Source organism: Siphateles boraxobius, unplaced genomic scaffold (assembly GCF_051911475.1).
Source record: "Siphateles boraxobius isolate OS27281-9 unplaced genomic scaffold, OSU_SipBor_1 120, whole genome shotgun sequence".
NCBI lineage: Eukaryota > Metazoa > Chordata > Actinopteri > Cypriniformes > Leuciscidae > Siphateles > Siphateles boraxobius.
The window spans coordinates 1,794,747-1,817,254 of NW_027508723.1; the positions used below are offsets into that span (position 1 = coordinate 1,794,747).

Sequence of the window (22,508 nt, forward strand, 5' to 3'; positions counted from 1 at the left end):
TTTAATTCGTGCTATAACTAGGAGAGATTATCAGTTCATGTGTAGCTTGAACTGAGGCCTACACATTAAAGCACCACAAAACAGTATTTATTGTTTGAATTTCATAATAATTATAAAAATTTGAAAGATGAGACTTTATTTCATTCCAAAAGTAGGCTGCTCTGTCTTGTATGATGGCGCATTGTGAGTGTCCTCTTTGCTAATATATTTTTCACTGTGTGAGAACATGTGGAGGGAGAGCGGAACGGCTTGTCGGACATAGCAACAGTAACTAAGAGGGGCGGGTCTTTGTGAAAGGTCAATTTCAAATCATTTAAATCTTTGTCGACTCGGACTCGGATGTTAAGGACTCGGACTCAAGTCCGACTCGGCCCTCTTTGGACTCGGACTCGATTGTTAAGGACTTGGACTCGACTCGGACTCGACAAAGGTGGACTCGGACCCAACACTAGTTAGAACTACAGTTATAGTTAACTATAACAACACTGATAAGATGTTTTGAATCCTGTTATTTCCAGATTGTAATTATTTTGAAAATACTCCCATTTAAAGAGAATTCTAACCGTAACTGAAGAAGGGAGTGGCATCACATTATTACACACTATTTTTTGAGGCTATGTGAATGTGTTTCTTCATCTATTTGAGCAGGTTTGAACATTTGGACTATTACAAAATAAACTCTCTTGTTTTACAGTTATTCTCAATCGATTTCACATTTCTTCAAACTCAGGTCACCGCTGTCAAAACAATTAACATACATAACCTTCTGTTTTTTTTTTTTACCTTTGTCTAAAAGACAGGTTTTATTTTTTATTATCTCTTGCTTTTAATTACTTGCATAATCAGTAATTTGTAATGACGCACCTAAAGACTGGAGCAGAACCCAGATGGGAAGGATTTTTGTAATGTCAATAAAAAGAGCTGATTTTTTCCTCCCTGATAAATAACATTTTGTTTGTTTGTGTGAACACTTTTGTATGAATTTTGTACGCAATGCTTTGACAAAATGATGCATATAATTTGTAATTTGTATGAAATTAATGAAAATTACAAATTTTCATATAACCGTGTTGATTGTTTTGAGAGCAGTGATCCGAGTTTGGAGAAGTGTGTCAAATCGATTGAAGAAAACTGTAAAACAAAATTTTCTCACTCTCTAGTGTAGATGCAGAGGTAATGTCTCCACAACAAAGCAAAACCAGACAAAAAAGGGCTTTTTGCTTAAGTATTTAATTTTTAATTTAATTTTATATGTTTCTGATTTCATTGGGTTTGAAAACTATCTGCTCCATATAGTTCAAAACACATATTAAATTTGACACTTCTATGCATTTAGACATGGTATACAAAATACAGTACGGTAACCCTACGGTCCACACCCACCCCAAGGAAATTACATGGAAATCTTTTACTGTTCTCTGGAGTTTGTTTATCAGCTCCACCTCCCACGATGTTCTCAAGACTTCAGCTTCACAGTCCTATAAAAGAGCCTCTTCTGTCGGATCTGAGAGTCGACGGCTGCTGTGCTGATATTGCTGAATCCTTACAATTTTACAAGACTATACAAGAACAGTGAGTATATGTTTTAAAGTTAGTTTTTAGTTTAAAGTTACCAACTTGCATTTTAAAAAACTTTGGCATAATAATCTAATGACTAATTTTTATCAAAAGAACTGTCAAGATTTTCAAAAGATGTTCCCTATTAGTGTTGGAATGATAGATTTTAACTTTAATGTTTGACTGTTGTTTTATAGATGTCAGCATCGAAACCCCAGGAAAGGTAATTCTGCTCAGAGTCCTATGATTAAATCTCTGCACTTCATTATATATATAAGTACCGTATTACATCACAATTAACATCTACAAACTGGATAATTCTGACAATAACTTTTCTAAAATATATAAAAATGGCTGTATAAATTCAGTGCTGGTCTGTGTGTCGCTGCAGTAAAGTGAGAATCGAACACTCTCTGAATAAGAAAGAGAAGGAGTTTGTAGCCAGAAGAATAAATTATGTTCTACAAAGCCTGAAGAAACTTCAGATACAGTGCAGTGAGGTAATAAACTTCATTTATCTGCCTGGATATTTATAAATGGTGTTGTAACTGATGAACATCAATTGTTTGCTAAATCAATCTGTGTTTCAGAGGAAAGTGCCAAACATTGCATTACTGGGATCTGGAGGAGGAGAAAGAGCCATGGTGGGTTTGCTGGGATCCCTGGATCAACTCCAGAAAACAGGTCTTCTGGACTGTGTGCTTTATCTCAGCGGAATCTCTGGATCCACCTGGTACGCGCACACACGACGCACGCGCACGCACGCGCACACACGCACGCACGCACGCGCACACACGCACACACACACACACACACACACACACACACACACACACACACACACACACACACACACACACACACACACACACACACACACACACACACACACACACACACACACACACACACACACACACACACACACACACAAATGAGAGCATCTGTTGTTCCTCTGAAGGTGCATGGCCTCCTTATATCAGGAGTCAGACTGGTCCACCAAACTAGAGACTGTGAAAGACAAGATCATCCAGAGACTCAGCGGTCCTGCAGTCAGCTGGAGAGATGCTTTTGATAAACTGAACAAATATCACTATGGGGAAGACATATTCAACTTGACTGACTTCTGGGCAGCGATGTTCGTCACGGATTATGTGAAAGAGGTCTGTAACTATTCATAATACAACCCACAATGATGTATGATCTTAAAGGAACAGTTCACTTAAAAATTTAAATTCTGTCATCATAAGGGCTTTTGCACCGGAGGAACCTTTTCAGTTTCCTCCGATTTTTCACAATTTCAGTTCTAGGAACTCCTTTTGGAGGTACTAATTTGGCTTCTACACGAAAATCCAACACAACTTTGAGGGAACCAAGAGAAACATGATTATGTATTTCTTCTCAGCAACACTGGACATCAAACACACGGCATATGCTAATAACTTTCATTAATGTCTACTTTCTGTGTATAACAGTTCTATCTAATAACGTGTTAGACAGATCGTAAACTAATGAACATGGAAAATTCGAGCACTGTGTGGCTCTGACTGGTGTTCTCAGCGTCGTCGAAATAAAGGTCCGCTGCGCCGTTAACATAAACAACAAGCGTGTCTTACGTCACTTCAGAGTTACTGGCGGTGCGAATAAACCAGGAAACGTTCCTAGAGGAACCATTAGTTCTCGGGGAATCACCCTGGTGGCGAGTTACTAGAAGTACCCAGTGCGAAAGCCCCTATTTACTCTCCCTCAAGTTGTTTCAAACCTGTATGGATTTCTTTCTTCTGCTGAACACAATAGAAATTTTGTAGAATGTCGGTAACCGGGCAGTTGATGGACCCCATTGACTTCCATAGTAGTAAAAAAATAAAAATAAAATAGGAGTCAAGTCAAAAGTCTGAGATCATATTGAAAATCTCAGATTTATAAACGATTCCTAACTGTCATAGGTGTCACGAATCACACAAGGGAAGCAGAAAATCCAATTGCGGTATATTTTATAATAAGGGCAATACAAAATCATTGTCATCACATTGTCACTGTGACCTAACCCTCCCTCTACGGAGCGACTACCAGACGCTCCACGACAACAACAACAAAACACAAGAGTTCAGGAGGGAGGTGGAACGGTGGAGGATCAGGGGGAGGGATGGTGGGCCAGGCCAATGAAGAGAGACAGGAACAAGGGGTGAGGGCTTAACCGGGGACCAGGGCGAAACAGAGAGTCCATCGGGCGGCCAGGGCGAAACGGAGAGTCCATCGGGCGGCAAGGGCGAAACAGAGAGTCCATCGGGCGGCCAGGGCGAAACAGAGAATCCTTCGGGCGGTGAAGACCCCTCGGGCGGCCAGGGCGGTGAAGACCCCTCGGGCGGCGAAGACCCTACGGGCGGCCAGGGCGGTGAAGACCCCTCGGGCTGCCAGGGCGGTGAAGAGCCTTCGGGCGGCCAGGGCGGTGAAGAGCCCTCGGGCGGCCAGGGCGGTGAAGACCCTTCGGGCGGCCAGGATGGTGAAGACCCTTCGGGCGGCCAGGGCGGTGAAGACCCTTCGGGCGGCCAGGACGGTGAAGACCCTTCGGGAGGCCAGGGCGGTGAAGACCCCTCGGGCGGCCAGGGCGGTGAAGACCCCTCGGGCGGCCAGGGCGGTGAAGACCCCTCGGGCGGCGAAGACCCTACGGGCGGCCAGGGCGGTGAAGACCCCTCGGGCGGCCAGGGCGGTGAAGAGCCTTCGGGCGGCCAGGGCGGTGAAGAGCCCTCGGGCGGCCAGGGCGGTGAAGACCCTTCGGGCGGCCAGGATGGTGAAGACCCTTGGGGTGGCCAGGGCGGTGAAGACCCTTCGGGCGGCCAGGACGGTGAAGACCCTTCGGGAGGCCAGGGCGGTGAAGAGCCTTCGGGCGGCCAGGGCGGTGAAGACCCCTCGGGCGGCCAGGGTGGTGAAGAACCCTCGGGCGGCCAGGGCGGTGAAAACCCTCGGACGACCATGGCAGAGGCTCTGGAACAGACACTGGCACCGGCTCTGGAACAGCAGACACTGGCTCCGGCTCTGGAACAGCAGACACTGGCTCCGGCTCTGGAACAGCAGACACTGGCTCCGGCTCTGGAACAGGCATTGGCTCTTGTTCCGGCTCTGGAACAGGTACTGGCTCTGGCTCTGGAACAGCAGACACTGGCTCCGGCTCTGGAACAGGCATTGGCTCTTGTTCCGGCTCTGGAACAGGTACTGGCTCTGGCTCTGGAGCAGCAGACACGGGCTCCGGCTCTGGAGCAGCAGACACGGGCTCCGGCTCTGGAGCAGCAGACAGGGGCTCCGGCTCAGGAGCAGCAGACACGGGCCCCGGCTCAGGAGCAGCAGACACGGGCCCCGGCTCAGGAGCAGCAGACACGGGCTCCGGCTCAGGAGCAGCAGACACGGGCTCCGGCTCAGGAGCAGCAGACACGGGCTCCGGCTCAGGAGCAGCAGACACGGGCTCCGGCTCAGGAGCAGCAGACACGGGCTCCGGCTCAGGAGCAGCAGACACGGGCTCCGGCTCAGGAACAGCAGACACGGGCTCCGGCTCAGGAACAGCAGACACGGGCTCCGGCCCAGGAACAGCAGACATGGGCTCCGGCTCAGGAACAGACACTGGTTCCGGCTCAGGAACAGAAGCAGACACTGGCTCCGGCTCTGGAACAGCAGACACTGGCTCCGGCTCTGGAACAGGCATTGGCTCTTGTTCCGGCTCTGGAACAGGTACTGGCTCTGGCTCTGGAACAGCAGACACTGGCATGTCCAGGATCCGAGCCAGACGCTCCAGATAGTCGAGCATTGCCTTGGCGGCCACACGAATGGGCAACTCTTGATCGGTCTCAGACTGGGCAGACGGGACGTGAACAGTCTCTGGCTGGGTAGACGTGACGTGACCATTCTCTGACTGGGCAGACGTGACATGAACAGTCTCTGGCTGGGCAGACGGAACGTGAACAGTCTCTGACTGGGCAGACGGGACGTGAACAGTCTCTGACTGGGCAGACGGGACGTGAACAGTCTCTGACTGGGCAGACGGGACGTGAACAATCTGTGACTGGGCAGACGGAACGTGAACAGTCTCTGACTGGGCAGACGTGACATGAACAGTCTCTGACTGGGCAGACGTGACATGAACAGTCTCTGACTGGGCAGACGGGACGTGAACAGTATCTGACTGGGCAGACGGGACGTGAACAATCTGTGACTGGGCAGAGGGAACGTGAACAGTCTCTGACTGGGCGGAAGGGCTGTGTCTCCTTCTACTCCGGACCACCGGACTCGGAACCACCGGAACAGGGACCACCGGAACAGGTATCATCTCCCGACTACCTCCTCCACTGTGACCTCCACGGGTCCTGCGAAACTTGACCAACCGGGTCCCCTTAAAAAACTCCCTTCTCTCCCGCTCAGTGGCTGAGGAAGAGATATTAAAAAACATACCGCTGGATCTGGGTTTGACGGAGTCGTTCTGTCACGAATCACACAAGGGAAGCAGAAAATCCAATTGCGGTATATTTAATATTAAGGGCAATACAAAATCATTGTCATCAAGGCAGGGGTCAAATATCCAAAATCAATCAAAACATAAGAACAAAAACAAACAGGAAAACAGACCTCAGAAGTGGTGACATAAAACAACGACTCCGTACACATACTGACACAGACAGGGAATATATACACAGATCTAACAAGACTAACAATGAACAGCTGGGAACAATAATTACGGGGAACAGCTGAGTGCAATGAACTGATGAGTGACAGTGACAGACAGAAGCTGGGAAATGAAGTCAAATGTGAAGGACACCGTGAGAACGAGGACCTCTAGTGACAACCCAGGGAAACACAACCAGACACTGTGACAGTAGGCCAGTGAGAGCTGTGTGTGTAAACCTCACTCTCCTGATCTCAAGAGTAACTCTCGAAACTGCGGTTATGGCAAGCCGTTTTAACATTTAATCATTTAAACAGTCTCTATTTTCATGCTACTAGTACTAGTATCTATTCCATTAAGTACTAATGCTTATTCTTTAGGTACTAGTACCTTCTTAAAGACACTAGTACTTATTTATTAGATACTAGTGCTTATTCATAAGTTACTAGTACTTATTCATTAGATTCTAGTGCCTTCAAAATTGATACTAGTACAGATACTTGTATTTATTTCGATAGTGACTAGTAACTATTCTTTTGGTACTAGTAACAAATTTATTTTTTGCCATTGACTTCTGGGGGTCTGTCACTCAGATATCAACTATTCAGTTCTGACTAGTATGTATTCCAATTGTGACAACATATATATTAGATACTAGTAGTTATTCATTAGATACTCAAGGTGTTTTTCACTTGAGCTTGTTTGTGACTGAATAAATTGTCCCAGCTCTCTCCATCACCAACATGATAAATAAGCCAATATTCCTCTTCAGATAGACGAACACACACTCTCAGATCAGCGGGACCGACACAAAGACCCGTTTCCCATCTACACAGCGATCGACAAGCAGAGCAACCAGAGCAAAGATTCAGGTGTGTGTGTGTGTGTGTGTGTGTGTGTGTGTGTGTTTGTTTGTGTGTGTGGGTGGGTGTGTGAGAAAGAAAGACAGACAGAGTTAGTGTTTGTGTCAGCTGTTATATGGACGTGTTTCTGTCTGCAGACCCCTGGTTTGAGTTCACTCCATATGAAGCCGGTTATTCCCTCACTGGAGCGTTTGTGGAAATATCCAACTTTGGCAACAAGTTTGAAAATGGCCGTAAGATCAATTACCAGGCTGAGATTGACATGCTGTACCTGCAAGGTAATAAGTTTTAAAGGAGAGTTTATTCATATTTATAATATCAACCTACATTCTCTTGATTCTCCATTGTACATAGACCTGAATTAGAGAATAGTGTAAAAAAAAAGATCAATAGTATCTGGGATTGATCTGGCGATCAGTTGTCTCATTTATCAAGCCTCTGAGAATTACTCACAAGAACACTGCTAAGAATTGACTTAAGAGTAAAACAATTCTTGGCTCAGAGCTGCTTTAAGTTAGATATCAAGCATCTCAGTCATACTTTAAGTGAAGTGTAGGACTAAATCTGAAGTGTCAGTCTTAGAGATGATTCACAACACTTTGCTGTGCCACAAACAGGATTTTGGATGAGGACATAGTTATGGACCAATCACTGAATAGATTTCCTTATTTAAGAATATTCTCAGATAAATTCACATTGAATGGTGAAAGTTTACATTCAACACACATTTGACAATAAATAATTTTCAATAGAATACATTATGATATACACATTGGAAATTAAAGATAAACACGTTTTCCGCCATGTCTTAATACAAATTTTAAACTGGTGTGTTACTGGTCTGTTACTGGTGTGTCAACTGATATAGCCTAGATTTTATGATATAATCAGCCACTGTGGATTCCAAAAGAAAACTGAATTGGGAGGAAGACGTGCAACCGCTTGCTGAATTAGTTGAACAGCGGAAACATGTTAAAAAAGGTTCAGCTCAACATTACCCACACTGATAAAAATGATTTTCTGGTGAAGTAAATACTACAGAAAAAAACAATGTAATTTACATTAAAAAGTTAGTTCAGGCAAGAATTAAAAAAACTAAGTAAATCCTATATTAGTACTCAATTCAAGCGTGTAGAAATGAAAGCGTAAATATCAACGTTATAAAATTAAGTAAAATTGCTCAACATTTCTGATACTGGTGTTCCCATCATGCACTGGGCCTTGAATAATTAATGAGGTTGATTTTTCACTGTTTTATCATTGCTTTTGTTGTTAGGATTAGTAACTTGCCATCAGAGGTGGAAAGAGTAATAAAATATTCTACTCAAGTAAAAGTACTACTACTTCAATGAAATTTTACTTAAGTACAAGTAAAAGTACCGGTCTAAAAATCTACTCAAGTAAAAGTAAAAAGTAGCTCATTTAAAATTGACTCAGAGTAAAAGTTACTGAGTTACTTTTTTAACAGCGGGGGTGGGGTGGGGGACCCTCCCGTGTAGGGTTGTAATGGTATAAGATTTTCACAGTATGGTAACGTCTCAGAAAATATCACGGTTTACAGTATTAATCAATTGTTAAATAAATAAACTGTATTATTAAATTATGGGTATTATTATTATTATCATCAGTTAAAATGACAGTTAAATTAATGAAAACAGGATTTTTTTTTGGTTGAACAAATGCTTTTATTATAACAAACTTGAAATAATTTGTTTGTTTATTAAAATTTCAATAAAACATTTCTAATCAATTAAATTTGATAATTAATAATGAATTAGATTAACAACTTATTTTTAACATTAATAATTTATTAAAATGTTTAAGAATAATATTGTCCTATGAAATGTATTTTATTCAGAAAATTAATGTTTCTTTTTATTAGGGGTGTAACGATATTCGAAACAAACCGAAGAACCGCGATACAGAACCCACGATTCGAATGGCGATACTCTCATGGCGTACCGAACACGCCCCGCCCTGCAAGCGACCCCGGCCCCGCCCAGCCCGGCTAATTGATTGGACCTGGAATCAGTGTTGCCAAGTCCGCTTATTATAAGCGACTTTGGGCTTGTTTTTCTGTAAAGTCGCTTACAAACATTGGTAGTCGCGGGTCGCGTTTTTTTTTTGGGCTTGTTTTAAAGTGTAGTTGCTTATTTGGGCTTGTTCTCAGCTCGTTGTCAAGCAGATATTTTCTATATGTTATTTAAACGTAGGAGTTTGTCTTGCCTGTTCCCTCTGTCTCTCCCCTTTCCCTATACACAGAGTTTTTTCCCCACCCACATCCTGCTTCTAATTGGCTCTGACCCAGATGGCAATAAGTACTAGCCAATCAGAGGCAGAGCAGGGCAATCGGTTTTTTTTCTGGTTAGGAAAACGTCAGTGAGTGACGTTTAAATGAAAATACGTGCGAGTCGCGACTGTCGCGACTGATGGTGACTGGACTGTAGGAGAGTTTTTATATATAAATTATATTTTAGATATTATAGATATAGATATTATAGTTTAATATTGTTTAACCCTTTAACTGTCACTCCCCCTTTTATCGCATAGACATGAAAATCACTATTCAAACTTAAATGGTTGTAATTCAAGAATGCTTTCGAATATAGACCTATGGTTGGTCTTGTTTTAAAGAAGACATTTGCCAGATTAATGTTGAAATGAAGTATTATGAAGTTATGAAAGTGAAACAGAAAAAAAGTTATACAAGTTTGAGTTTATGAAAATGAACAATGTAAAAATATCATTATTTATATTTTATATAAAATATATATATTACAAAATATATTTTACTCTAAAACTGCCAGAAAATGTAAGCCAAAAATCTGAAGAAGTTGTGTTCCAAATTTTAGGTTGATATCTCAAAAAATGAGCTTTCAGTAAGATTTTATTTGGCCGCAGTACCAACATTTTTCACTAGATGGACAGCCAAGCTTCATCACAGAAGAAAAATAAACTACCGTGTGCACAGTTTTACAAAACTAGGCACAGTTTACCAATCTGTCCACATGGATGTAAATTGACAATCTGTACCCACAGTTTAAAACTATCTGTCACCACGGATTGTAACAGTAGCGGCAGCGCGGAGTAAACGCGAGTAAACGCGATCATCTCTTCCTCAGTTACAGAATAAACATGAATGGACACCTGAAGATATGTTGAAAAATACAGTATACTTACTGAAAGGCATCATAACTCGTGTAATCGCTCAATCAGTGTTTCATCAGCGCAAAGACGTCAATAAAACTGCATAGCTTGTCACTAGCATTATTTACCTCAGCAGGCTAGTGATTAAGTGTCCACAACTTGTTGGTTCCTAGAGAAATGAACTCTTGCACTAAATAAATGCACAATATTATCCTATATATTATATTTTACTTAACCTGTTAATTATATCTTGATTATTTAAAGTACGTTTAAAATATCTTTAATGAAAATGACAGCAACTGTGTAAATTATTATATTTCAATAACAAATTAGAGTAAAGTTAATGCAAAAACTGACAAAGACACAATTTTCTCATTAAACCACTGTTTAATTTTTTTTTTTAGCTTTCTAAACCGAACCGAACCGAGACATCAAAACCGTGGGAAAACCGAACCGTCAGTTTTGTGTATCGTTACACCCCTACTTTTTATGATTTAATCCAAATATATTATCAAAAACGGTGGTAGGCTAATCAAATGTAAATTTAAACTTGTGTCCTTTTATTTTTTGGGGAAGCGCTGCAAAAAAAAGATTTACTAAATTAAACCATGGACAAAAAAAAATATTCCTATAAATAATGTTCAAATTAAATGTATTATTATTGTTATTATTATTATTATTTTGAGAAGTAGGCTACGTTCTACTGTATGCCTACAATAGTAATATATTTCTGTCATAATTTCTCCTAGTAAAACCGAACTTTTATTTTGACGGTTTGTGAAGACCTGTAATAGTGTATTTGACAATGGATTTTCTCAAATAAAATTATGAAAATGCTATTCGCGTCCGGTGTGAACGCACATTAGGCGTTCTCTCAGAGCAGCTCTGGAAATGTTCATGTATTCATATCCTCAAATTGTTTGTGAGACGCTGAAAACACCATGAACGTCACGAGTACTTGAGTATGTAGTAGACAAACGCAGCTCAGCAGAACAAATAGGGTTAACTTATATATTTACTTGCAGTATTTTTGTGCTTAGCTTAATTATCCACAGACCATGTCGCGATTGGGTTTATTGCACAGTTCTACTTTCCATGTATTCATCCATCCATTATTTTGTATGTTTTACGTGACATCTGCATTAAGTGAATTCCATTTTCATGACTGGATTCCGGGATTCCCTTTGCATCACGTAAATCGGGACATACCTTTATCTGCAGGAGGGATGGTGTCCTATATCCTCTTTTTGCAGCCACTTTGCGTCCACATTTTTTGCAAATTGGATATCTATCCACGAGGACAACCACGCTTTTTTTCTACTTTTCATACTGGCCCTAATTCGCTTGGCGCTTAGCTTTCAGCTTCAGCTGGGTCTGCGTCACCTTTTTTGCGCGTTTGTTCGGGTTTGTTCTCCCGCCCTTCAATCAATTCAGTAGTTTCCGGAGTGTGTGATCCCCCCCCTTGTATTATTATTTTTTACTCAGTAACGGATATGATTTCAAATGTAGCGAAGTACAATACTTCAAAGAAAACGTACTTAAGTAAAAGTAAAAGTACAGATTTTAAAAACTACTTTAAAAAGTAGAAGTACACAAAAAAACTACTCAATTACGTAACGCGAGTAAATGTAATTCGTTACTTTCCACCTCTGCTTGCCATTTTGTGACATTTGGACTTAATCTTTTACTCAAAATGACACTTTCAAACACAAAAACGATCCATCAAATGTTACCGTCATTGTGTATTGTCTACATTGAGGTACATTGTCTAAGTATTGAGGTCTCTGCGGTCACATAATATGTGCAATTACTGAAAAATAGGTATGATGTCTCGCTCAATATCTATTATAATAATTACATACATGTTGACAAATATATTTTAAAAGAAAGGTTTAAATCAATGTCAGTTTCTTAGAATAAAATGTATTGCAAAGGAAACCTCAACTAAATAGACATTACTCAACCTTTTACAAGCCAAGTAAAAATTACTTATTTTCTTTGTTACTTTCACTTAACTTAGTCAAGTAGAGTTTACTTAATTCTATATTTGAAATTTACTTAAAAAATATGCGTGCAAAAGCTTGCCAAAGAAAAATGAAGTACATTTTACTTATTGTTTTTTCTTCAGTGTAGCGCTGACAAAGATGATTCCTGCTCTGTCCAAACGATACGGTTTGATGAACTGCTCGTCGTCAAACATTTCAAAAACATTCTTTCTCTCCTGAAAGATTTCAGCACGTCTCTGTCTCAGTGCATCACAAGCCCCTACTGACAACTCCTAACCACTGGAGAGACCTCAATGGTCTTTTACACTTTTACATTAAAGTAGGAGTAAATTTCATGAATTCTCAGCGCTTAAGACTATGAGACTTTGAGAAGCTTAATAAATACTGTCAAAACTGAAATATAAAGCATTAAAATTAGAAATGCTGAAAAATCATTAAAATCATTTCACCAACACACTGAGGTGCTGTTCCCTTTCGAGGGAACTCGAACTGCGTCGGTTACGACACTAGGGGAACGCCCTTCAGCGTAGCGCGTCTGAATAAATGAATGAAATCGAATCCAATCCTATTGGCTTTGCGTGATGACGTAGCGAGTGACGGCATACACGAATGTGTACAAGAGCACACCGGCACAAGCAAGGTAAGCTTTTTGCTATTCAGCAAGCGCTCTGTGTATCTGTGAGTCTTATTTGGTGTTGTTTGTCTCCTTTGGAAGCTAACAGTATGTCTGAACAATTCAAGAAGTGTGTTTTCCCATGCCCGCGTTTTCTCACGGCTGGGGATACACATGAAATGTGTGTGTCATGTTTGGGAAGGCAGCACGCTCAAGCAGCTCTCGAGGGGGCTGCTTGCGCTCATTGTGAGTCTCTTTCTGTGAGAGTGCTGCGTTCTCGACTGGCTTTATTTACGGAAGATGGCCAAATGCGTTCCCCCCGCGGTTCGGGTCCCGCATCTGCCGAGGCAATGCGGCGGCTTTCATCATGGGGATCGCAAAGAGATCTGGTTGAGGGCGAGACTGCCGAGGCATATTCTTGTTCCTCTTCTTATGAGTCCGATTCCCCCATTCCCCGTTCGGGAGCCCGCTCCGCGGCTTCTCTCGATCGGGATGACGTTCCTGTTTTACAGCTGTCTAATTCCGAGGAATTAGACGTGCTGAGTATTGGGGATGAGGATCATATTACCACACACCATTCTGTTCAGCCAGCACCCAACTATAGTGAATTAGTGGAGGTTTTGACGCGGGCTGTGGCCAAGCTTGATATTTCTTGGCCACAAGAGCGGCAGGAAGCGCATACAGAAAGCAAACTTAATGAGCGCTTCCTGCAGCACCGCAAGCAGCCTCCACGCCGGTCTCTCCCTTTCTTCCCGGATTTACACAATGAGTTGTGTAAATCCTGGAACAGCCCATTTTCATCTCGCCTGTCTAACCCCCCTATGTTGAATTACAGTGATGTAGTGGGGGTTAGAGATAAGGGATATGGGATGATGCCTCGGGTTGAGGAAGCTTTAGCCAGCTACCTTTCACCTGACCTTGCATCATCCCTGAAGTCACCGGCGTTGCCTTCCAAACCTTGCCGCACCACATCCGCTTTGGTGGGCAGGGCTTATATGGCGGCGGGTCGAGCTGGTGCGAGCCTGCACACAATGGCCATCTTGCAGGCGTACCAAGCCGACCTTTTAAGAGATATAGACCAAGGCGAGGGTCCATCTCCAGACGATATCGCTGAGCTTCGCAGAGCCACAGACTTGTCACTCCGGTGAGGCTGTTAATGCTGTAGTGGACAGGTTTGAGGATGCAAAAAAGCAGGGCGAAGCTTTCAAGCCGTATCTCCCTCGCCGTTCAAGGTCTAGGAGGGCGGCTGCTAGGGAACAACCACAGCAGGCCTCCTCTTCCTCTTACCGCCAGGCACAGAAGGCGAGTGTCGCTGCCAGAGCTCCCCCTCATAGAGCTTGGGACTCTGGTCGACGCTCACGCCCTCAGCCTCCTGAGAAGATGGATCTGAGGACCGTTATTCAGTCTAGGAAGGCTAAGGGAAAGAGGTCCTAACTTCTGTAAGGCCTCAGAGGGCCGCCCTCCCCGAGAGAGGACGACTGAGGTCCCCACTCTCGTCGGGCCCTCAGGGAGTTGGCGTCAGTATCCAGCCGTCTCTGACGCTTCGGGACACGCTAGCTCCCAGCCAGCTCACGCTGGTCTGCCTGCCCCAAAGGCTTGCAAGCAGCCAGTGTTCGGGTTCGCACAATGTAGGACGTTGTCGGTTCTCCCCTGCCGGTCCTCCGCTTCAGGGCACCGTCAACATCCTGCACAAAACACTGGACACCAGCCCCGAGGGGCTGGTTCCCTTGGTGAATTTCGCAGAGGCTTGGCAGAACCTCGCGAATATTTCTCCATGGGTCCTGCGAACTGTAGAAACTGGGTACAGACTGCAGTTCCGGGTCCGCCCACCGAGATTCAACGGGGTGGTCCGGACTTCAGTTCACCCAGAGCAGGGTCTGGTGTTGGAACAGGAGGTTCACTCGCTGCTGGAAAAAGGGGCCATAGAGCATGTTCCCCTACCAGTCAGGGAGTCCGGGTTCTACAGCCGGTACTTCATAGTTCCAAAGAAGGATGGGGGGTTGCGTCACATTTTAGATCTGAGGCATCTGAACCAATCTCTGAGGAGATTCAGGTTCAAGATGCTTACTATTCCCATCATCGTAAGTCAAATCCAGTCCGAGGATTGGTTTGTCACGATAGATCTAAAAGACGCTTACTTTCACATCTCCATCCTTCCGTCTCACAGGAAGTTCCTGAGGTTCGCTTTTGGGGGCGAAGCCTACCAATATCGGGTTCTTCCGTTCGGCCTAGCTCTCTCCCCTCGCACCTTTACTAAATGTATGGATGCAGCTCTAGCACCTCTGAGGCTCGAGGGCATCAGAGTGCTCAATTATATCGACGACTGGCTGATACTGGCTCAGTCACGAGAGCTGGCGATTCGGCATCGAGATGTCGTCCTCGCCCACATCCAAAGCCTGGGGTTGAGACTCAACACAAAGAAAAGTGTGTTGGCACCAGCCCAGAGAACCTTGTTCCTGGGAGTGGTGTGGGATTCAGTCACGATGCAGGCACATTTGTCTCCTGCTCGGATCGAGTCCATCCTGACCACAGTGTCCAGGATAAAGCTAGGCCAAGCCATCACTGTCAGACACTTTCAGAGAGTGTTGGGTCTCATGGCAGCAGCGTCCAGCGTGATACCTTCTGGCCTGCTATACATGAGAGCTCTACAGTGGTGGTTAAGAGCCAAGGGGTTTTCCCCGAGGGGAAATCCATTCCGCTTGATAAGGGTTACGCGCAGATGCCTTCGTTCCCTATCAATTTGGAAGAAGCCTTGGTTCCTGTCCCAGGGTCCCAGACTGGGAGCGTCATGTCGCCGGATATCTATTTCGACAGACGCCTCCCTCACGAACTGGGGCGCGGTCTTGGACGGCCGCTTTACGAGAGGTCTCTGGCAGGACCATCATTCCTCTTGGCACATAAATTGCCTAGAAATGTTGGCAGGTGTTCCGGGCTCTGAGGAGCTTTCTGCCAGACCTCCATGGTCGCCATGTCCTAGTAAGATCCGACAGCATGTCGGTGGTATCTTACCTAAACCGTCAGGGGGGTCTGAGGTCGCGCCCTCTGTGCAGACTGGCGCATCAGATACTCCTGTGGTCCCAGCGGAGACTGTCGTCTCTCAGGGCGATGTATGTCCCGGGGGACCAGAACCAGGGAGCAGACGTACTGTCGAGGCAGGGGCTGAGGCCCGGGGAATGGAGACTCCACCCCGAGGTGGTGGAGTTAATATGCGAGAGGTTTGGCCCAGTGGAAGTGGACCTATTTGCGTCTCGAGAGACGACACACTGTCCACTGTGGTTCTCCCTCACACATCCAGCCCCGCTGGGGTTGGATGCCATCATGCAGACGTGGCCGAGGCTGCGTCTGTACGCTTTTCCCCCAATCGCTCTGCTCCCAGCAGTTCTGGAAAGGGTCCGTCGGGACGGGGTCAGCCTACTATTAGTAGCCCCGTGTTGGCCGGCCCGAGTATGGTTTTCGGACATCATCCTGCTTCTGGCAGGCCCGCCATGGCAGATCCCTCTGAGGAGGGACCTGTTGTCTCAGGCAGAGGGCTCAGTTCTCCACCCTCGTCCCGAGCTGTGGAAACTGTGGGTCTGGCCCCTGAGGGGGCACAGTTCCTAGAAGCCGGCCTGTCAGCAGAAGTGGTTGAAACTATACTCACTTCCAGAGCTCCCTCCACGAGGAAGTTATACGGCCTTAAGTGGAATGTTTTTTCCATTTGGTGCAGAGAGCGTGTTTTAGACCCAGTTCACTGCCCAGTGGCTTCAGTGCTGGAGTTTCTCCAAGACCGCTTTTCTGCCGGGCTTACCCCGTCCACACTCAAGGTTTATGTGGCTGCCATTGCGGCATTCCACGCTCCTCTGAGTGATGGTCCTCTGGGGAGGCATCACCTGGTCGTACGTTTCCTCCGTGGAGCCTGGAGGATGAGACCTGCGACTCGCACCAGAGTTCCCTCTTGGGACCTGGCAGTGGTTCTCGAAGAGCTGGCCGAGGCCCCCTTCGAACCATTGGAGTCGGCTGAGGCCAAGAACCTTTCGTTTAAGGTGGTCTTTTTGTTGGCCATTACTTCTCTGAGGAGGGTAGGAGATCTCCAGGCGCTCTCTATTTCCTATGGGTGCTTGGAGTTTGCTCCAGGCAACATTAAGGCCATCTTGCACCCCCGGCCCGGCTATTTGCCCAAGGTACCATCTAATATGGCACGGCCTTTGGTTCTGCAGGCATTTCATCCTCCACCTCATGTGACGGCAGATGAGGGGAGACTTCATCTGCTATGCCCTGTCAGGGCACTGCAGTGTTATATCCATAGGTCCTCCTCATGGCGGAAGTCGGACCAGTTGCTGGTGTGTTTCGGGTCGCCCAAGAAGGGGCTTCCCGCCTCTAAGCAGACCATCAGCAACTGGATCGTTCAGACTATTTCCCTGGCCTATCAGGTGTGCAATTTGCCTTCACCTATGGCCGTGAGGGCTCACTCCACCAGAGGCATAGCATCCTCTAGAGCCCTCCTTTCAGGGGTTTCTATCCATGACATATGTGAGGCGGCTGGCTGGGCCACTCCGCACACATTCATGAGGTTTTACAGTCTGGACCTTCCCTCTACACCCGGTGCACGAGTGCTTTCGTCCTAGTTTGTGCCTGAAGACAGCTTCACACTAGGATGAGCGGGGTTCGTTGTGGTATAGTGGGTATCTCGTTCCCCTAGTGTCGTAACCGACGCAGTTCGAGTTCCCTCGAAAGGGAACGTCTCGGGTTACATATGTAACCCTTGTTCCCTGAGAAAGGGAACGAGACACTGCGTCGGTTCGCCACACCTCACCCCGCCTGGAGCACTTGCTTCATAGCAAAGAGCTTACCTTGCTTGTGCCGGTGTGCTCTTGTACACATCCGTGTATGCCGTCACTCGCTACGTCATCACGCAAAGCCAATAGGATTGGATTCGATTTCATTCATGGATTCAGACGCGCTACGCTGAAGGGCGTTCCCCTAGTGTCGTAACCGACGCAGTGTCTCGTTCCCTTTCTCAGGGAACAAGGGTTACATATGTAACCCGAGACGTTTTTCAACATAAACCTTCTCATTACACAGTGATGTAAAGGAAAGGTCATTTTTGCTTAACAATAACAGCTTAAATCAGACTGTTTGTATTACGCATTTTATTTAAAAAAAATATTAATTTTGGTTTATTGTGAACACTTTTAAACTTAAATGTGTTTTCTGCAGGTCTGTGCGGCAGCGCTTTAACTGATGAAGAAAAGATCCGTAAATTCTTCTGGGAAAAAATAAAAGGTGCAACTTCATTCGTTCTTAAGATTCAGTTCTTTCTAAAACTGAGAGTCATTTCATTATCATGTGAACCTTAATTCTATTTGTTTCCCCCCCAGAGTTCTTGCATTTAATGCCTCCATGTAAAACACAAACAGAAATGAGTGAAGGTAAAGCATTTATTACAGCTTTTATTTATTGACAAGTTGATTTATCTTTTGTGTGTTTTCAGTGCTGTGGTTCCGAAACTCTGGAATTCTCTTCCTCTAACTCTTTGTTACACTTCTACTATACACTCAACTAAAGACCTATTGTATGTACTATGTGATGCATACTAATGCTTAATGTTGTGTTTTTTTTATCTTCTTGTACAGCGATCTTGAGCTTGGGGAGGCTCTTTATAAATAAAACGTATTATTTTTTTGTGTCTAATGTTGTGTTCATGCTACCTGCTGAGGAATAAAAAGTTAAACTCTTTAATTATGAAAAATAAAAGTGAGCTATAATGATGATTGTCACCTGAAAACACCTGATAACTGAATGTCATAAATTTGAAGATGGAAAGCAGTTGCTATTCAAGACATTTTGCCCTGTGTTCATGTTTGTTCGATGTGTTTTTTCTTCAGAAGATTCAGACTCCCCTTCTATAGACAAATATTACCAGGTGCTCATGGATCTCGTGGACATGAATCTCTTGGTTTTGAAAGGCAAAGATCCGTCTGATCTTGATAAATCCATCAGAACAAAGGTGAACGGTAAGAATACACTAAAGTGTGATAGAAAATTTATCTTTAATGGGTTTTCAGCATCATTTAAACAGTAAAATAAACTACAAACTAATTGATTAAACAGTAATATGCAAAAATATCCGTTATGGCCAACACAAACTCTAATTAACACAAGATACACAAACCTGCATCAGATTAAAAGAACTCAATCATGTTCTCCTCTTTTCACAGAGATCTTTGGAGGCAAACATCAGCTGATTTATCAAACAGAGCCTTTGGAAATCGCTAAAATAGATCCAAAACAGTATGTGAAACAATTCACTCTGGATGTGTGCATTTATTTGGTTGAAAGGGGCAGTTTCTGGCATGTTGGTAGGTTGAACTGTCTTTACAATGTGTTGATTTGTATAATGTACTTAGTTTTTGATTTTCTAGCCAGATTAATGCATAAACCGAAATGTGCTTTACTCTAAGATTCCATAAAGCTTCCAATAGCATCCTCTTAGTGAAAAACAAATATTCTAAAATGTATTTGAAATACATTGTTTTGTGTTAAGTATACTACAAATACATTCACATCTTTATTTGCTTAAAGGACAAGTTCGGTATTTTACACTTAAAGCCCTGTTTTATGATCGTTTCTGATGAAATAGAACGGTTAAGATTGAAATTTGGACAAATGCTGCTGTCCTGAGAATTTTTGGTTTCTGTATTAGTCCCCCCCCCCCCCCCCCCCCACCTCGACAATGGTTTCATAGGAAAAATCCAACCTTTAAGGACACCAATTTTCTTTGTGTATGAATAATGTATCATAAATAAATAAATGTTCTTCCTTAAAATACAGGGTGCATAAGTCATTACCCCCCTATGTTAAATTCCCATAGAGGCAGGCAGATTTTTATTTTTAAAGGCCAGTTATTTCATGGATCCGGGATACTATGCATCCTGATAAAGTTCCCTTGGCCTTTGGAATTAAAATATCCCCACATCATCACATTCCCTTCATCATATCTAGAGATTGGCATGGGGCACTTTCCATAAGATCATCTTTCAATGCAAATCAAACCAGCTATTAGGCTAACTGAAATAAAACCATGCCAATCTCTAGATATGGTGAAGGGAATGTGATGATGTGGGGATATTTTAATTCCAAAGGCCAAGGGAACTTTAACAGGATGCATAGTATCCTGGATCCATGAAATAACTGGCCTTTAAAAATAAAAATCTGCTGCCTCTATGGGAATTTAACATAGGGGTGTCCTGACTTATGCACCCTGTATTTTAAGGAAGAACATTTATTTATTTACGATACATTATTCATTCACAAAGAAAATTGGTGTCCTTAAAGGTTGGATTTTTCCTCATTTTTTTAATTAAGGCATTAAGCTCAATTTCCAAAAGATGATTTTTTATTCCTCTTTTTAGGCAACTTTAGCATGGGTGTCCTAACTTATTCACATCACTGTAAGTGATATGTCAATAAATATGTTAATGGATTTAAAATATACTGTGGTATAGTTTTTTTCACTAGGGTAACGAAAATGGTTTTAACAGACTGATGCCCCAGAAGAACCTTTACACATCCAATGATGTACTTTAAATCTGAAGAGTCTATCATGAAACATGTCTCCAAAGAACCATATAGTCAACTAAAAACATATACAGAATATAAAAGAGTATCAGAACCATTTACTGAATTTAAGAACCACTGTATTTGTTTTACAGCTCTTTGGGCGATGGTTATTATATGCATGGCTCAGTGGAGCTGGGGCAGAAAATATAACTTTCTCTACAAAATGAAAGGTGAGAACAGAAACTCATAGACAGATGCTAACTGGAAATTCATTGTGAATAATATAATAATGCTGTGATCTCTCAGATAAAGCAGTGCCCGCTGCTCTTCTGGAAAGTGAGACGAGATACTATATAGACGCTGCACTGTTGCTGAACTCGCCCTATTTCTCAGTGCTGAGAGAAGAGAGAAACATCGACCTAATCATTTCACTGGATTTCAGTGATGGTGATCCTTTCAAGGTATTTTATACATTTACTCATAGAAGTTCATTTAAAGGGGGGGGGGGGGGGGGGGGATCACCTATCAATCATCATTTACTCCCTCACATGTCGTTCCAAACCCGTGACTTGTTTCTTCTGTAGAACAACAGGAGATTTTTGTAAATAATCTTGCTGCTTTTTCCTTCATTACATTCATAGTGACCAACAGAATTCACACTAACCTCAAATAAACACAATAACAGATAATTACAAATGCTGTATATAATTTAAACAGCTAAAAAGGAAACAAAGAAAGAAAACCATTTCAAAATAAAAGCATGGGTTTTCATCTAACCATATTTATTTATAATACCTAGAGAGTGCTGTCCGTTAGCCTTCTCATCTCACCCTGACGATTTTGGTGAATACTTTAAATTTAAACTTGAAATGTCTGTCTAACTCTTTTAATCAAACAATAATGTGCTGCTTTTCTACCACAGACAGTGAAGGACGCTGCTGACATGTGCAAGACACGAAACATCCCTTTCCCTGAGGTCAACATTCCTGATGAGGACGTAAAGAAACCGAAGGACTTCTATGTATTTAAAGGCCAAAACACTCCAACCGTGATACACATCCCTCTCTTTAATGTGGTCAACTGTGGAGGCAAGTTATGATCTTAATGTCCTGAATAAAACTGAAATATCAACTGTTCTGATTTATATTTAATGATCGGATTAATGTTTCTTCAGGTGATGTTGAGACCTACAAAAATAAATATGCCACTTTTCAAGGTCCTTACAGCGCTGAGATGATCACTGATCTGATGGAGGTCGCTGGAAAAAACATCACAAACAACAAAGAGAAACTGCTGGAGGAGATTCGTCAGGCGATAAAAATACACAAATAATGAATGATAAATATCAGTGGTGTGCAGCGTTCTGAAACTAGGCGGCAAAGTCCTCACTGTTTTTTTTTATGTTTAAAAAAATAATAATTTCCAGTTACACTTAATGTTGACATTTTTGACACATGTGAAATGTGCTTGAAAACACATGAATGGAGCAATAGGCCAATCATTATGTTATTTTTCTGTTTAATGTTAAACATGCTTCTGAATGTTACAGTCTGTTCATATAAACAGCTGATAATTAATAATCAAATAAACCATAACACACAGACTGATTTACAACTATGATTGCTGATTAAAATATTGTATTACTTTGCTTCTGTTCCAATTAATTAATAAATAATTCTCTACAAATATGGTTTTGTGCTGGTCATTTGATATCAAACAGCACAAATGCTCATTATGAAACTGATAGTTGTGATAGAGAGAGAGAGAGAGAGAGAGAGAGAGAGAGAGAGAGAGAGAGACACGAGGCTTGTTCGACTTCATGCATCTCTGCACAGACCGATCGGCGGCTGACTTGTTAGGGCCCGAGCACCGATGGACCCTATTGGAATTGCTCCGTTTATATGGGGTTAGAATTGTTGCATTGTTCCAAATAAATAGATTGAGATTCAAAAACAAATGTAAAGAGATTCACAAAAATGTATCAAATTCACAAATAAATAGATTAAGATCCACAAATAAATGTAAAGTGTTTCACAAAAAATGATAAAACTCACAAATAAATAAAATGAGATTTGCAAATATTTTTTTTACAAATGTGTTTTATGTCACAAACACAACTCTCCGCACTTTTC

General features: G+C 43.1%; 1 protein-coding gene across 1 annotated transcript; it reads left to right on the top strand.

Annotated features, from left to right (window-relative positions):
* The first annotated feature begins 1,465 nt into the window (after positions 1-1,465).
* On the top strand, positions 1,466-22,062 carry LOC143732005 (cytosolic phospholipase A2 gamma-like). The gene is made up of 15 exons (XM_077222628.1): positions 1,466-1,572; positions 1,755-1,780; positions 1,949-2,057; positions 2,148-2,290; positions 2,519-2,720; positions 6,981-7,080; positions 7,209-7,349; positions 18,034-18,099; positions 18,195-18,245; positions 18,702-18,830; positions 19,035-19,175; positions 20,529-20,606; positions 20,683-20,837; positions 21,299-21,464; positions 21,551-22,062. Exons 2-15 carry the CDS (start codon positions 1,755-1,757, stop codon positions 21,706-21,708), a joined length of 1,665 nt encoding a protein of 554 aa, XP_077078743.1. The 5' UTR covers positions 1,466-1,572; the 3' UTR covers positions 21,709-22,062.
* Positions 22,063-22,508: the final 446 nt, after the last annotated feature.